The 17,391-nt window shown below is 40.0% G+C and overlaps 1 protein-coding gene across 7 annotated transcripts in view; it reads right to left on the reverse strand.

The window, feature by feature from the left end:
- pald1a (phosphatase domain containing paladin 1a) overlaps positions 1-17,391 on the reverse strand; it is a 59,338-nt gene that overhangs the window by 35,513 nt on the left and 6,434 nt on the right. For 3 of the 7 annotated variants that reach the window (XM_004561246.3, XM_076887569.1, XM_004561244.3), the window contains exons 2-17: positions 13,428-13,625; positions 13,123-13,225; positions 11,983-12,162; positions 11,404-11,568; positions 11,157-11,317; positions 10,483-10,558; positions 9,537-9,691; positions 9,343-9,439; positions 9,052-9,156; positions 8,613-8,708; positions 8,394-8,528; positions 7,392-7,508; positions 6,873-7,052; positions 6,532-6,729; positions 6,080-6,220; positions 5,916-5,987 (exon numbers count right to left, since the gene is read on the reverse strand). In XM_004561246.3, coding sequence (XP_004561303.3) covers positions 5,916-5,987; positions 6,080-6,220; positions 6,532-6,729; positions 6,873-7,052; positions 7,392-7,508; positions 8,394-8,528; positions 8,613-8,708; positions 9,052-9,156; positions 9,343-9,439; positions 9,537-9,691; positions 10,483-10,558; positions 11,157-11,317; positions 11,404-11,568; positions 11,983-12,162; positions 13,123-13,225; positions 13,428-13,612 — 2,166 coding nt within the window. In that variant the 5' untranslated portion in view covers positions 13,613-13,625. Of the gene's footprint in view, positions 1-5,915; positions 5,988-6,079; positions 6,221-6,531; positions 6,730-6,872; positions 7,053-7,391; positions 7,509-8,393; positions 8,529-8,612; positions 8,709-9,051; positions 9,157-9,342; positions 9,440-9,536; positions 9,692-10,482; positions 10,559-11,156; positions 11,318-11,403; positions 11,569-11,982; positions 12,163-13,122; positions 13,226-13,427; positions 13,626-15,658; positions 15,922-17,391 lie in introns of those variants that run through there. The other 4 variants (XM_076887570.1, XM_004561245.3, XM_004561243.5 and 1 more) reach the window with 3 other exon arrangements.

A 17,391-nucleotide genomic window follows, 5' to 3' on the forward strand; every position in this document is an offset into this window, starting at 1 on the left:
ACCATGTTTGGATGATGTAAAACTACAGCGCTGTGTAGCAGGTCAGCTAAAAGCCATCTTACTAAACTTTGTTTGTAGCCCCTCTGTGACTTTTATACTAACAATGACATCAAGATGAATACAAAGTTAAAAATAGGGAGAAAACTTTTTGTCCTATTCAGAGTCATTGGCGAAATACACAAAGAATGCCAGTTTACACCACAAAAAGAGGTGACCTGTTATCAGTCCCATATTAACTAACATGCCTTTTAATTAACTACAGGTCGATGGTTTGTTTGCTTAATGCAAAGTAGGCTTGTCTGTCCTTTTAGGTCAACACGCTAAGTTAATTCCTGTTACATAAAATATGCAAAGATGAAAAACCTTAAAATGATTATTGAGCTCATGTTGATTCAGACGAGCCTTTTAGCTAATACTGACACAGTCTCACTTTTTACCTGATGAAATGATGCTGCCGAGTTAGAGGTTTCATTCATTTGGAGTTATGTTTGGGTTCAACTAATGGCTCTTCAAATAGTGAAGATACAAAATATTATAGCTTTTTAGCGTCTAGATGGATCACTAAAGGCTGCCTCCATAGTGGCTCCAATCAAATCCCTCAAAATTAGTTGATTTTTTTTTTTGTTTAAAAAATTTAATTAATTCTACCTTCCTATTAAGAAAGTCTTTTGAGTTATCTTAATATTTCATAAATACAATGGCTTATCACACACGGTCCTGCAAAAAACAGCTGTACCCCTTCCTGATTTCTCAGTTTTTGTCACAATTACATGTTTCGTGTTTCATCATGGAACTTATTTTAATATAAGACAAAGATAACCTGAGCAAATAAAAAATGGAAATATTTAAATGACGATTTCATGTTTTTTAAAGATGAAAGCTAACTAAACCTGCCTGGCAACGTGTGAAACACGAACTGCATCTCTTGTTAAATCATTAATTAATTGTGATCAATCATATTTTTTTGGAAAACTGATTATAGCTAGAACTGTTGAAACCAAAAATCACTTAGACAGATGATGTCTGATAAAGTGGAGTAGGTTAAACGAACCCACAAAGCAACACATCATGCCACAATCTAAAGACATGCGGGAACAGCTGAGAAGTCAATGACATCAGCCTGGAAACTGTTACAAAGCCACGATAGGTCATTATCCACACTTGGACAGCATTTGGAATTGTGGCGAACCTTCCCACGAACAGCTGCCCTACCAAAGCTACTCCAAGAGCGCATCGACGACTCATCAAGGAGGTCATAAAAGAACCCAGAATAACATCTTAAGACTTGCTCAACAACAATGGCCAAAAACAGCATCCATGAGAGAGTTCCAATGAGAAAACCACTGCAACAAATGTTCAACTTTTTGGAACGTTTGAGTCACATCATTACATCGGGAATAAAACGAACACAGCTTTTCATAAAAAAGAACATCACACCAACAGTCAAACATGGTGGTGGTGTGATCATCTGGTGCTCCATTGCTGCTTCAGGACCTGGACAACTCGCTGTAATTGATGGAACCATTAAATGTGCTCCCTACCAGAAAATCCTGAAGGACAAAGTCTGGCTATCACTTTGTGGCCTAAAGCTCAAGCGCACCTGGGTTATGTAGCTGAACATGATTTGATGACCTTAAACAGGCTTTTTAAGCTTGCAAACCCTTCAAAGTGGAATTAAATTAATTCTACAAAGAAGTGAGGGCTAAAATTCCTCCACAGCAATGTGAGAGGCTCATTGACAATTATCAAAAACACCTTGTAGCAGTTCTTGTTGCCAGTGGTGGCTCAACCAGTTACGCTGCTTTTTAGATAAACTTTCATGGGGTTTTATCAGTAAGGTGCCCAAGCAAGTTAGGGCATATGAAATGTCTCCTCTGTATCATCATTTTGATACCAGGTTCATCTTCTGAATGCAATTCCTTCCAGATTTTATTTATAAGTAATTACCCAATGCTAACCTTTTCTTCATGTCCTTTGGTGCTGAACTGAATGTGTAGAGTGCTTTTTTATTGAATGATGGAATGGAATTTATAGGATTCAGTTTTGGAACATTTGCCCTACACACTTGCTATAAAGACCTATGAATAATACCTTATGTATAGCAGTTTTTCAAGACATTGTTACAAAATGCTTTACACAAGGCAAACAACAAAAGTGGGGATAAAAAGCAATACAAAAAAAATAAACAGAAGGAACACTTAAAGAGCTTATTCTGCAACTTTAAATGCAATATTTTAGGATCTTATTTTGCCTCTTTTTCTCCACTTCTCCATTAATTTTCATGAAATCTGGCCTAGTAGTTTTTGCATAATCCTGCAGATAGATAAACAAAGAGTCACTGTTTCAGTTTGTCAAAAGCCAGCGTAAAATTATCCTACTGGTAGGACGGTTTGCCAAAGTAGGATGATTTGTCAGAACACCAGCTGTGATTTAACGCTACTCCGTTTTCATATTTGGAAAATAGGTAAGTATTAGCACTTTATTGACGTGGATAGTTGATTTTCTAAGCCATTTTGAGTGTTTGTTCATTTTAAAGTGAAATCCTTATCTGCTTTTTGCACAAAACTGTCGAATTTGCAGCTTTGGTTAAGTCTGCTGTCAAGTTTTTGGACAAATTTGATGTTACCGACAAAGTTAGCAAGTTTGCAGTGCATTCTTGCTGAGTGATAAGACTATTAAATTCTAATTCATTAATATCTGTATGGTATGTTAAGTCTATTTAGGTAATGTGGTTATTTAATAGGTTATGTGCATTGTTTGCTGCACATATTGAAGCTCAAAAGAAAATGTCTATTTACATATTGAGAAGAAATGGGAAGAGATTTACTCGTTCATTTCTGCTGACTCCTAACCTTCCGGCTATGACAAGGCTCAGAGGCAAAACCTCGGACAATATGTCTCAAAATTCAGACTAAATGGTCAGAAATTTATTGTTAATACTAACAACTCATATATTTGGTTAAATTCATTTGTAAATATTTTTGATGAAGATGGACAACTCTTTTCTGGAACCAGAAGATTAGTAAAAACTAGGGATGGACCGATCCAATATACAGTATCAGTATCAGCCCGATCCTGACCTAAATTACTGGATCGGATATCGGGGAGAAATAAAAAAAATGTGATGTAACTATGACAAAATGCTGCAGGCCCGGATGCACTGTCTACACTGGCTGTCTCTCACCCTTTACCCATCCCTGTTGCTTGTCATGTGTTTCTTTGGTGTATTAGGAGTTTTTTCATGTGCTATGTGCAGAGGTGTTTTTTTCTGTTCTCAAACTGATCTCCCTGTTGGAGCTCAGTCTGGAGGGAGTTATTTTTTTCTCCTTATCTTTCCTCATGTTGTGCATTTTCCATGTTATACCCCTCTGACCTGTCTTCCCCATGTGATGTTTGTGTAATGTATGTATGGTCGGAAGGGTAAGATGGCGCTTGCACAGCTGGCAGCCTTAACCCAATTTCCCTCGAGATGAATAAAGTATGATCAATCAATCAATCAATCAATCAATCAATCAATCAATCAATCAAGCACTTTCACAAAACTTGCAACATGGCGTAACCCAGCTCATGACCTTAGACACAAAGATGAAGTTATTCTGCCTTTATGCTGCACAGCTGCCTCTTCTTCTCTTCTTCTCTCCCCACTCCCTCTCCTGTTGCTACTTCAATCATGAAACTGTTCAATGATCAGCTTATCGGCTTTTCTGTCGCAAGTCCCGTCTCTCTTGTTTCTTTATCGCCCACTTCCCACCAGAAAGAGGAAAACAGTGAATGAACAACAGCAGCACGTTTAAGCTTGATAAGCTGTTGCTAGAATTTATTTAATATTACTTTCTAGTATCAGCTGATGTTTGCTGGAGCCACAGCCGTACAAGCTGCTGGGCCATGATATTGGTTTGGATATGTGGTGCGAGTGAAACATGAAGATCATCTGAATCATCAGAGCATTAAGTTTATTAGATTGGTCAGCATTCCTGAACTATGAAATATTTTGGGTGCAGAGTATTTTTTGCATGAAGGTATAACAGAATAGCTTTAGTGTTTGGTTTTTTAAAACTTGAGTATGAACTTATACAAAATGCAGCAAGATATATTTTTTTAAAAAACAGTTTTATTGATTATAAAATACACTATATCGAATTCATATCGGTATCGGCAAACTTATGAAATCGGTATCGGTATTGGACATAAAAAAGTGGTATCTCTAGTAAAAACCAAGGACGATGCCACGAGGATCTTTCATGAGTTTTATTCATGTCCAATTGGAGGACACGCTGGCATACACGAAACGCTAAATGCAGTGTGTTCCAGATTTTACTGGTTTAGTATGACAGTTGAAATTAAAAAATGAGTATGTATTAACTGTTTGTATTGTAGTTAAATAGTGTTTAAAATAAGCAAAGGTTTTTTGCTTCGGAGCGGGTAATTTTACGTGTAGGATGATTATTCTATCGGTAGGACGGTTTGCCAAAGTAGGATGATTTTTCAGACGTCGTCGTAAAATTATTCTACGGGTAGGACGGTTTGCCAAATAGGATGGTTTGTCAGAACACCAGTCCAAACTCCGCTACAGGTCCCAAAGTCAAATGAACACTGCCGCATCACTGAGAGTTACAAACTGATTTCATTCTTTCGTCTTTCAGCTGGATCAGTGTAGCTGCTCTACCAGGTGTAAGAGTTAAGTTTAACATCCAGGCATCCACTGTTAAAGTTCATGGAGTTAGAAGTTAGCAGGAAGTTAGCTCACTAGTTTCCACCTAAACATGATATACCATGATCTAACTGAGGGATTTCTGAAAGAGACAGAAAACTAAACAGCAGTGACCTTTTTTGTAGGGTTACTGAAGTTGGGGTAGCTGGTATATAATGATGTGCTACATGATCGCTAGCAACACAGCTATGTTAGTGTGATATATAAACACAGTGAAGCTGGAGGATAAAAGCTTCCTGATGGTTAAGGACAAATGCAATCGCATGGCAGGATGCTGTAAACGGACCAAACTTCAGTCAGGAGAACAACTGAGATAATCCATCCACAATACATGGTTAGTCATTAATATACCAATGCATGGGTGAGCTGTAGTTATGGTACATCGTAGGGTTTTAAAACTGAGAGAGGCCGACAGTCATGACTTTTTTTAGGGACTTGTTCAGATTGAACAGAACCAGATACAAAGCATTAAAACATGTTAAAAACCAGAGCTGTAATAAACACAGAGTAGTTTGGACCCGGACGCAGGGTTCATACGTCATCACTTAAAACCCGGATAGATAGCTGTTATTTCCCAGTGTATTTTGATTCCATTAGTAGCATGCACAACCAAAAACATCTCACCTACAGGTGTTCTAGCTTCATTAACCTGTGTTTAAACAAGTATTCAAGTGTTGCATTTGACTGTCAAGATTTGATTATCTTGTAAATTCAGCACAACAGCAGAACACGTATCAGGTAAGAGTAGATCTTAGCAAATTCACCCCAAGGTCAGACCACTCGGAGACTGCTCATAACAGTTAACATATTAAATGTTAAAAAAAATAGTTCATGACAACACAATTGGAAAATGACTCGAAATGAGTATGACTAGTTTGGAAGAGTTTCCAGGAGAAAATATCTTCTTCTGAAGTTTGCAAAGTCACATTTAAATAAACCACAGGACTCGTAGAGTATTTTTTAACTGGCCTCAGCATACCAGCTCAAACACCTCATCACAACTCAGTTTTGTGTGAATAAATTAGTTAATTTCCAAACAGATATATTGTTGTAATACAGGTAATTCAAAGGGCTGCTGACTAATCTCAAATTCTCTGTTTTAGTTTATGTAAACTTGTGTTCATTATGCAAAGAAATTGAAACTTCAAGATGTTTTTATGCGCTTACAAGCTGGTGAAGATACAGTTTTTTAAAGTGCACATACCTCAAATTCTCCTTTTGTGTACTTAGCATCAGGAACACTCACAATCTCATCTTCAGCAAACTCAGGAAAACCCTGCAAATGGAAGCCAAGTTTTTATTAGTTGAAGTGGTTTTATACAGAGTGGCTCTCAGTAAACATGCAGACAACTCAAATATTCAGCTCACATTAAAGTGCCAGAGAGTCAGAACGGCGACGACCATAGCGGTTGTGGTCCTGCCTTTGCCATTGGAGCAGTTAAAAACAAACGCTGAGTGGGAATCCTCGGCCAAGGAGCTCTTCATGCCCTTCAGTAGCTTATCAAAGTCCTGCAGATGGTTAAACATACAAATATTACCACAATATGTCTTTATTTATGCAGATTTGTATTGATATCACATGAAAAAAATGAAAAAAAATATTAAATATAACACATAAACAGTTTTGACAAATTGAAATCTGGTTCTACGATTATTAACCACTAGAGGGAGCAAAAGTCTTAATCATTCTCAGCTGTCTTTAATCCAAACACCTATCAAATGAACCAGAAGCTGTTTCTGCCTCTTGAGACTGCATGTTTGAAAGGACGCGTGTGTTTGTACACACACGTGTTTACACGCACAGGCTGACACATCATTACCTCCTCTCTGGGTGCGCTGCAGTCTGGCAGAGGGATGCGTTTGCAGACAAGGCCCTGGTGAGAGCTTTTGTGCTGGTTGAAGATCTCCTGAACAGTCAGGCAGGTTTTAAACATCTTCATCTGTTTCTCCTGCTCAAGGATCACCTCCAGCCACTTCTGCGCTTGCAGAATCTCCTCCTTTAGGGATGTTTCCAGTTTCTAAAGGAGGAGGATACAGAAATGTTTTCACTTGTTTTGAAGAACAGACTAAAATCCTTGGGACATTCTTTATTTATTCAACCTAATATAAAAACCATGAAAAACATTTAAAAAGACAGAAAAAATAATAATTTTCTCTGTACCTCTAGCAGCTCTGGGTCAGATGAGGGGATGGAGATGTGTTGGTCCAGACACGTGGGCTCCCTCACAGCAAAAATCTGGCCATTTCCTTCTAACACCAGCTCTTCCTGTAGGTTGACCCACAGCACGTGGGTGTGCTTCCTCTTTTCATCCGTCAGATGGGCCAAAACAGCTCCAGTAGCCTGCACGCAGCAAGTTAAGACGATTAGGGCAAGAAGCTGGAAGTCCAGTGTGAGCGTCTTGAGGTGGGCGAGTGGGAAGTAATCATGACTCATTCTGCTGAGTCTGTTTGTACTCATGAATAAATCCGACTGCATAAATGCATACTGATGATAACTATTACAAAACTGTCGGCTGAATGTTTAAATGATTTTATTTTAAGACAACTAAAATATCAAAGTGTGTCTTTTAGTAATTATAGCAAAGATTACAAAAACATTTCTTTCTTTCTGGATCAAATTAAAAAATCTCCCATTTTTCTTGCATTTATTTTGATTAAAGTAGGACATAATCTGCTGCACCTCAGATGTTGGCTGAGCCACTCCATAAACAGGCATCTTGGGCACTCGTCTGAAGTTAACCGCCTTCATCTCTTTTACTGTGCTGAGCACGTCAGGAGCCAAGTACTCATCAGCAACCTGCACACACACAGTCATTCACAGCATGTAATATACGGTGCTTTTAAAGACAGATAATCACAAATACAGATGAGGGATCTTGGATGAATGCATGAAATGTGTTTTCATACCAGCAGCTAGCATGGTGGCTTCTATGTGGAAATGTATTTAGTTTAAAGGGGTAAATGTAGGGAGATGATGATTAGATCATAACAGATTTAGGGAACTTGTTCAGGAATATGTTTACAAAGAAAAAGCTAGCCAAGGACATAGACTGAGAATTTCAGCTTCATACAAAAATATCCAAGCAATGATGCAACTCAAAACAAGCAGACTTTTCAATATTTCTATTATTTCTTATTTTATCAGTTTCTTTTAAGCTCAGTCTGCCAACATGTCTCAAAACTATATCTGAAATATGCGTTTTATTTAACAGCTTCTGATGCAAAAACAGGAATTAAATGACGCACTATTGCCCCAAATCCTCATCTGCTCAGCGCAGCCACACAAACCTAGCGACCTGGTCAGTTAGTGTGTCGCCTTAGTGGCACTGGTGACTTTTCTGTCTTTAGCCTGTGGCTAAATGTTGTATGGATTGTGACTGATTCTTGTAAATGTGTTCTGTGAAACCTAGTGGTGTTTTTATGAGGTTTAATCATTTACCAATGTGCTACAAATGACCATTTACCTATTTGCATTGTTATAAAATCACAATAACTGAAAGAACGGACACAGCTTGACATTTTCAAGTTAAAAGTTTACAGAACACGAACAAAAAGATCTGCAATGAAAAATAGCCTATAAATCAGGCTCTGAATGAAATGCGAGCAAAGAGCACATCCTTCCCCATCATCAGCAATGTTAACAACAATGATATTGTTAAATATAATAATCTGATTTTCCCACCAGCACTCGGGCTCCTTTAGTGACCAGCTCTGCCGGAGCGGACAGCTCTGATAGATCCATGCAGGCCAGTAACCTGTACAGCCAAGCATGGCAGCACATCCACTGGCTGAAGTTCGACACAAAGGCAAGAGGATACTGCAAAAAACAACACATAGTTACGACTTACAATTTCTTTTTCATGGTCCCAGAGAAGACATGTATGCTGAAAAAACTTTTTACCTGCTCATGAAGGTATGCATTGAATGCAATCAAGTAGAAGTATCGCTCCAAGCTCTGCATTGTTCTGTTGAGAAAGTAGTCTTTGGTACTGCTTCCCTAAGAGAGGAATAAAAGCTTGATTATCTGGTCACAGTAGCAGCTTCTGCAAGGTTTTTATAATTTTTCTAGTCAAACACTTTAACCAAACCTGCTTTAATAATTAAGCTTATTTCTTGAAAGACAGGAAAGAGATCAATTAATGATATCAACTTCTCAAGTCCTCTATCAGCTCGAGAGCTCTCACTGGTAAAAGACGTTTATCAAGGCTGATTGTGCTCTCACATGTCTTCTATTAAGCAGGACATAAACTGAGCAGTTTATGAGCCATTTATAGTACAAGCTGCTGCTTTTAAAGAGAAGTTCCAAGTTACAAACTTCAAAAATCTATATCATTACTAACCTGAATTTGATAATCTTCACCAATTCCCTCCAGCTTACTCTTGTTCTCATATATTGCTTCTTTTATGTTGTGCATTTCTGAACACAGGGCAATCGCCTGGTCAACCTGTGAAGAAGAAAAAGACAATGAATCACATATATGAACAATTTGTTTTTAAATACCTGTTTGGGTAATAAAATACTCTGTACCTCTTGTTTTTGCATAAAATCTTTATTTGGGACCTACGTGTAATTTATTATAATTTTTTTTCTTTCAAATCATTGTTATGTAGACAGACATTATCAGCTTTACCTCTTCCATGACCTGCTGTCCATTAGGCAGCTTGTTGATCAGAGACTGGATCACCTGGAACAGTGGTCTGGGTTCTGAAGCAGCTGGCTCCTCAACTCTGACAAAACAAAACAAATATTTTGCCTTTATAAAAAAAAAAAAAATTAATTAATAAATACTTGTCATTGATTTTCTATTTGATCTAGACTTCTTACTGGGGTGGAGGCTGTGAATCACCCCTGAGGCGATTCATGACAAGCGTGCCCAGGATCATGGCTAGGTTGGTGCGTCCAACGCCCACCTGGCAACTGAACAGCAGAGCAGGCAGCTTCTGGGATGTACCAGGGCCCAGAGACAAGCTTGGGCTCTCCTGGAAAACGATGCACATAGATGAGAGTTAAGCTATTTTCACACATGAATTGAAGACAATGTCAGAAGTCCCAAATGCCAAGTTGTGCAACAGATCTGCTCTTACTACCAAAAATAGTAGGGTACTTCCTGTATAGGGTGCATTTTTTAACGTAGGACACGAGATGCCCACTTGTCACGTGATAGATAATACATACTTTGCACTGGAAAATGTCAGTTTACAGAGAAATCAAATTCGTTTCCAAGAAGCTATCCATTAAAATTCTACATCTGGAGCCATCAAACCAATGATATCCGGCTCACCGCATTGAATTGATCACTTTGGAAATATCAGTGAGTGACTAAGATTTACTAAAACAAAGCTCTGATCCAAACAGAAAAAATTAATCCGCTTTCAAACCACAGGGAATGGGAACGGCTGCTGCAAGCCACTCCAAAAAAGGTCACAACAAGAATAAAAGAACATCCTGTATGAGTGAAGGGAAGGACGGAAACCAGACAAAGTGGATGACCAAAGAATGGACATGAAGTGAGTCCTTACTGCCTTCTTTTGGGGGACTTATCAATAATTGATTACACATACAGGACAGATAATGGCATACATGTGGATTAAAAAAGCTAGCGTTACTTTCTCACTACCTCAGTGAAAAACTCCAGGCGCTCTCCAAAGCTCTGGCCATGAATAACTTTAATGGCGCATCAGAACAAGATCCAAATATAAAAAACAAGCCCAAAAAAGGACTATGTAACAGCTGGGTTTGTAGTGTGATTGGCATTTTTACATCTGCTTACCCTGAGTATGTTAACAAATGCGTCAAAGTCTTCTTCCAATGGTGCTCCCTCTGTGGGCAGCGGCAGTCTGTAGTACCTGCAAAACAACACACTGTCACCCAGAGTTGAACCCGTCCCTGTGTATGTTGTGTCAATACTGCCCTTATGTAGGTCAGAGCACATAAACATATAACCTTAAGACTTTACAGCCGAGCTCCCTAATGTTGTGTTTCCTAATCTCATCAGATAGAAACTATGCCTTTTCCGGCAAACTGCAAAGGATGATGGGAGAGATTGAATCACAGGATGAGCCCAAACACCTGCACTTTGAATCTATTTATAATAAAACATCCTATCGTTTACGAAACATAAAGATTAAGAGTAAATGCTTTAGGGCTCTCCTATGGAAGTAATACATTCTCTTGGCCTGGATACGCAGCGAGCGGTTCACAACATCTCAGCAAAGCCGACACCGCAGATCTGATTGCAAACAGGATGTTTCAATCTGTAGTTTTTACGCCCCCGTTTCTTCTCGTTTCCAAAAAAACGCAGGGCAACCAGTCTTTGCACAAACAAGCACCACTATTTATAACCTTCCCTGCATGTTCAGCAGCAGGCAGCCGCACGCTGCTTCGTGTAAACTTGTGCGTGTGACTTGAGGAGCTCAGGCATAATAAAGGAACAATGTAAACAACCTGTAGGCCGGCATAGTGAACATCGGCCTCTTGTAGACCTCTTCGGTCACATGGATGTCCTCCTCGCACGTGATAGATATCTTCTGCGGCTCGTCTTTAAAGAACTCGATGTCATTGTAGACGTAGAAGACGTTTTCGTTGAGCTTGGCGAAGTCATGGAGCTGTGGAGCGTGGATGAAAGGAGAGTTTTAGTACTGTTGCAAATGACACAAAAAAATCAGGGATTACGCATGAGTTTGTCTCTCACCTCCTTTCTGATGGTGAGCTCCAGGCTTTCCACCCTCTCCTCTTTTTCCAGGTCATGAAGGTTCTCATGTAGATTTTCCTTCCTCCTCGGGGTATATGGCACAAAGTCATTGTCCTTGTGCAGGAAAACAACGGGCTCCTCTCTTACACAGACGAATATAACCTCCTGTAGGAAGAAATATGGGAAAACAGGCCTCCTCCTTAAAACGACACTACTTTTAAAAATAGCTGGAAACAATTTCTCGTCATATGACACTGAGCACATGAATACAGAGTTTTAAAAACCCGATGTATAATTTTGTCAATTTCATTTTAATTGCGGCCGGTTTCTAGCTGCTCTAAGTAGAAAGATTCATTTTCCACTGGCGCACATGACCACAACTTTCTGTTTGCTCAGTTCTGCAATCCAGCCACAGCCTCCACCGAGCACTTGACTCCTCAAATATTTACTGACAACACGGAGCGAAAGAGGCCAGGCAGAGCTAAACTGGCACCAGCACAGGAAAATAGGATCTACAGAGAAACCTATCGAAGGCTTAAGAGGAGCACAGTGAAATTGTGCACAAGTTATAGCAGTGACCTCTTGTCCTTGCGCCTGGAGTCTCTGGAGAACCTGCTTGAACCCAGTCAAGCTGGGCTGACCCATGCCATACAGGGGGTAGGATCCTTTCACTTGGCGGAAGTTGGGCGCCCCATAACTGCCCGTGGTGTTTAGGACATCAGCCTTGCTGTAGACATCCTGGACCATGAAGTACTCCCCCTGGAAAGGAGAGCACATATAAATCTGAACTGAGCCAAACTGTTCCAACTTCCAGCACAGCCTTCATTGGGAGAGTAGCAAAGTAAACATTACAGTGGTTGACACGGTGTTTACATGTGGAAGTGCTTTGTGTCATCGCTGCAAGATTAAGCTAGATTTTTGTCCTCTGTGTTTGCAAACAACACCAAAAAGATAACGTGCGGTTACTGTGTCGTCTCAGAAAGTTCAATCTATGCCCTCCCGCCCAGATCTTTAGTAGACCTGTTCCCTGCACTGATCCAGAGAGCTTAACGCACTGAAACAACAAATACAGACACCCTCATGACCATTGGACTTTCCAGATTCTTCTTATATTTACATTATATACATATTTACGTGTCTTTCCCATTTCTAGTTGGTATTTCAATTTGTTATATCAATATGAGTTAACAGAGGAATAATATCAAATCTACTGTTTTAAAAAGAGCTCTAACTTCCTATGTGCACAATATACAAGTATATAAATATATAAAGAAGATTGATTAGTAGTTTTACTACTTTCAATGTCAGCATCAGCCCCAGAAATCAAGTTTTAATCAGGTATTAGGCGTTCATAACATTTCAGACAAACATTACTGGTAGAAAGAAAGGAAGTCACTTTTTAAGGAGATGTTCTCAAGACTAAACTCCTGACCTCTCTACACATATAAAAGGAGCTGTGAGTTAACACTGACAAAACACTGCATGCTTGAACTACCACAGCACAGTTGACAGAGCAGATCAAAGCCTTGAGAGGAGGGTGACAACATTCCCGTTTTAATGGCTGCCTCTGATCATAAAAAAGCGCATGACAATGTTCCTACACCACTCTGCAATTTGGACATGTAAATGTGAAAAAGAAAGAATGGTGAGATGACTCCACAGCTTGCTGTGACAGTGTTGTTCTTTGTCGCAGCTACAAGAAGAGCACGGCACCCTTACCTGCACGAGGTAGTGCTCGGGCAGAGTGTCTGATATCCGACCGACTTTGTAGTTGGTCTTGAGGATGTCGTCGTGAATCTGAAATTCCTGTCTGCAATTATATCTGCAATGCAAAACACAAAACAAGGTGTGGATGGTGCAGAGAGGCCAATTTAATTATCAGCTGCTATTTGCTTGGCCTGGGTTGACAAAAGAGATGATAACGGGGGCAAACACCGTGGCTGGAGGGTGAGGGCGGTGTCACCTCAGCGATCAAAAAGGTTTCACACCCGACTGTGAGGACGTAGATTCGGGGAGGGACTTACGTGATGACGACAGGTGCAACTTTGTTGGTGATGATGGACTTGGCCTTGTTGTTGTGGATGTTGACTGTCTGGAAGGGGCTCATGCAAAGAGACTGCTTGCTGTCAGCCATCGCGTTGCCATGGACACTCTCAAGCGGCGACGCAACAGAAACGGGCTGTGGTGCGGCACTGGCAGTTGTACCCATGCTCCACAAGCTGCTGTAAATGGCATCGCAGTGGACTTAGAAACAGGAAGCAATCACACACGAACGCACGCACACAGCGGCGGAACATACAATAGTGTGTATTTGGAGAGTGACATCATTTACAAACATACTTAAGGTGTGAAAAGTTATTCAGTACTAGTCTCACACTAAGACTAGGAATGGGTTAGAAAAAAGTGTTACTCACCAGTGTATGCTACATAAATAGAATTTTGAATTACTATGCAGATTTTTTTTATTTTTCACATCATGAAACATTTTTTTCTACGCTAGCATCACGGCTGAGGATTGCCCACCAGTGAGCTCATTAAATGTGACACACAGACAGACAGCGAAGTTCCTGTAATAATAAAGAAATACATACATTTAAAAGGTGTGACGAGTTACACTTGAGCAGGCTTTGCTTGCTTGCTTGCAGGTAGGCCATATGTGTACAGGGCAAAAGAGGACTGGATTTGCTCAAAACCATGCACTTTATTAGATTTTTCAAATGTATCTGAATTAATAAACAATAAACAATAAACAACAAGGCTAAAAATTCTTAAAACTGACGGTGGTCTGTTATATTGGCCCCCAAAGGCCTTCTCTGTATCTCTCTTGTGTTTTGATACAGTGCTGCCATGAGGTTATTTAGGGTTTCAGGAAATTAGGTACTGACATTCATGGTCGCCAGAGGATTCGCTATCTTTGTGAGTGCTAAATAAGAAGACCGGTACCATTCTCATATCTGTAGAATATAGAAGAAGTGGAAACACGGTTAAAGGCTATTATGATCTCAAAGGGTCTGTTTGGAAGGTTTTTAACATGGTTAACCAGAGCCATGGTAATCAGTATGTTTGGATGGCACTGCTCTTAACATATAATCAGATTGAAAGAATCTACATGTTGAACTATATTTTTTCTGATTATCATTGCAGTTTTGCAATTCTTACATGGCAAGCATTCAAAGCTGGATATAGAAAAAATCTGCTTTTATTTTAGCCAAAAAATTGTTTTATCACATAAAAACCGCAGTATAATTGTATTCAGGATATGTGATCAAATAAGCTGAGCTATCATGTATTATGAAAAATATTATCAGTGGTAGTTTTCCGATGCATAGAGCAAGGCTCAGCCAATAACTCATAAAATCCGCCTTTTTAGGCTTAACCATTAATTTCATTTCTCTACAGTTTCATCGTGGTCATAGTGGTAGGGGTTCAGAGTCTCCAATGAGAGCCAGCCAGGTTTCAACAAAACCTTTTCTCCTCTGAATAAAAACCAAGCTTTCCAGGGAGCTCTACAGATAAACAAACAAAACTTCTGACAGCCTAGCAGGCCACACCATCAGTGCTCATTAACATCGCTTGTAAGACACAGCTGGCTGGGAACCTATTACCCCTAACTTAAATGAACAGAATAATACATTGAGTCCCCAAACACAATCAGAGAGAATGAATCCAACAAACACAAAATCTACCGAATGTCACACAGTTCAGCCGTATGGAAGCTTAGCCTTCTAGCTGAGCTCAAAGCACCTCTGTGTGATCATCAGTTTTGAATAGAGTGGGCTCTCAAGGTGCAGAGAGGCTGTGGGTGAGAGAAGTGCCGCATGAGTCACAGCTACTGTCTTCTTTGTTGCTTCTGAAGGTAAGAAGGTAGGTCAAGCCTTGTACTCGGAGACTTTTTGATTCAGCAGAAAGATTCTTCTCACAAGCACAACGTGTTTCCTGGTTTGGATTTTTTTTAATGTACAGTATAAATGGTTTGTAGTTCAAAGAGTTCAAATAATCATAGGATTTCAGTAATTATGCTTCTATCAAATAACAGCTGCGGGAAAAGACTGAAGGCAAAAGAGTCAGAAGCCCTGCCCGAGTTCAATAGGAGGAAGCCAAGTTTTCAATGCTGTGCTCCAGCAGCTTCACAAATCTATTTAAGTCCCCGTCACATACCAAAAGGTTCTCTGTTAGCATAATTTTGTGGCCACCGCAGGAAACGTAACAAAAAACACTCCTTGGCGTAACAATTCAGTAAAATATAATATCTTACGCATGAGATGAAGTGCAATCTGTGCTTCCAGAGCCCTTTCTTTGCTGCTTTCTTTCTGCCATGGTCCAAAGGAGTGTGAGAACTTGGCATCACATCCAAAAAAAGAAATCTTCCTTCTTTGAATCCACTCACCCACCCCCAGTCGGAGGGAAACACCCCTTGTGGGAGTTCAAAGTGCCAGGCTGCTTGGCATTCAGGCAAAACTTCAGAAGTTATACTTTTCAGACAACGTACTCCTCGTCTTTGCTCCGTCTCCTGACTGATGTTGGGGAATAGATTCATGCAGGAGACTGGAGTCTCAACGGAGGAGACCAGGGGAAGTAGCAATACATCTGGCAGCCAGATGGCTAACGCTTAGCTTTCTTTCACATGGGCAGGCTATGCACAAAGATAACACACAGCTGACTCTTTCCAACGGACAACACATGAAATGATAACTTTATTATTCACTTGACAGAAGCGGATCCACAGAAATATTTTCATTTTTTTTTCAAAGCTTTTTAACTTCTGCTTTTATCTCATAATTTTTGCTTATGTTAGCAGGAAATTGCAATATTTCTTCTCTTTCCTTTGAAACTTTTATTTTTAATGAATAAGGGTGGCATGAACCAATCTATACTTGCAAATTCGACGTGTAGGCTACATAAATGATACAGAAACAAGCTGTGGTAAACATTGTACGCCCAAGTATACCACAAGATGTAGCAGATGTAAAAGTGTTGCCAGTTTTGGATTATCCATGTAAGATATGCCCATTTTTTTACAGAGCATTCAAGCTAGGAATACTGTGGCATCATGCCACCCCACTATTCTGTATACAAGCTACGAAGACGGAAAGGGGGGTGGCTTTGTTGCTGCGCATTTAAGCCCTTGGGAGAGATAGTAAAAGAGCCAAATTGACAGTAGTAGAAAGACATAGCCAGCACTCCGAATGCTGATGGTTTGGACATCACATGGATCTGATTCCAAAATAACGACACACGATGAAAAATGAAGCACATTTTGCAGGCCTGCTGCAGATTAGTGTGAACAAGCAAAGGTGTCATTAAGAGAGGTCTTTTTAACACTTTTAAGGCAAACCGTTCACCTTAACGAGTTTTGCTTTGTTCTTCTCTTAAAGTAACGGGTAAAAAACAGACTAATTTCAATCTCTGTCCCTTTAAGGGCATTTAATCAGTAGGTTTCTTTTACCCACCACCACAGTTATGCATGGCTCTGTGGTTTAGTGGAAGGCCATAAAACACTGAAAACTGATTCTCACATTATATTCAGCCACGCACTAGAACTTCCTAAATCTTATCGCATATGTGATGTGGTTGTTTGCGAAACATCTGATAATTGAGGATACGTGATACGTTGCTTTGACTTTTCAGCAAGTTAATGGTCACACTGTAGGCTCTGCTCTCTTACTTTGCAGCCTGTCACCACTGCTGCAAGACCACGGTGCACACACTTTGATACAGACGTTCTTGCTAGACGCAAGGGCAGCTCTTCAACTGCACTAATTTCAGCATGGGCAGACCTGGTCTCCGCCCCCAGGCGGGCAGCCGGGGTGGAGGCCTGTGTAGAAATAGCCCTCAGTCATAAACATCCTACTGGCAAGCCAATCAAGGCAACTCATTAGAGAGGCTGTTTATCCCACACATCAACCAGAGTAGTACTGCACACACACTGAAGCACTGCACTGATGCTGCACTGTGTGCGGGTCCGATGAAAGATAAGTGGAATTCAAT

This window comes from Maylandia zebra, linkage group LG8 (genome assembly GCF_041146795.1).
Source record: "Maylandia zebra isolate NMK-2024a linkage group LG8, Mzebra_GT3a, whole genome shotgun sequence".
Classification (NCBI taxonomy): Eukaryota; Metazoa; Chordata; class Actinopteri; order Cichliformes; family Cichlidae; genus Maylandia; species Maylandia zebra.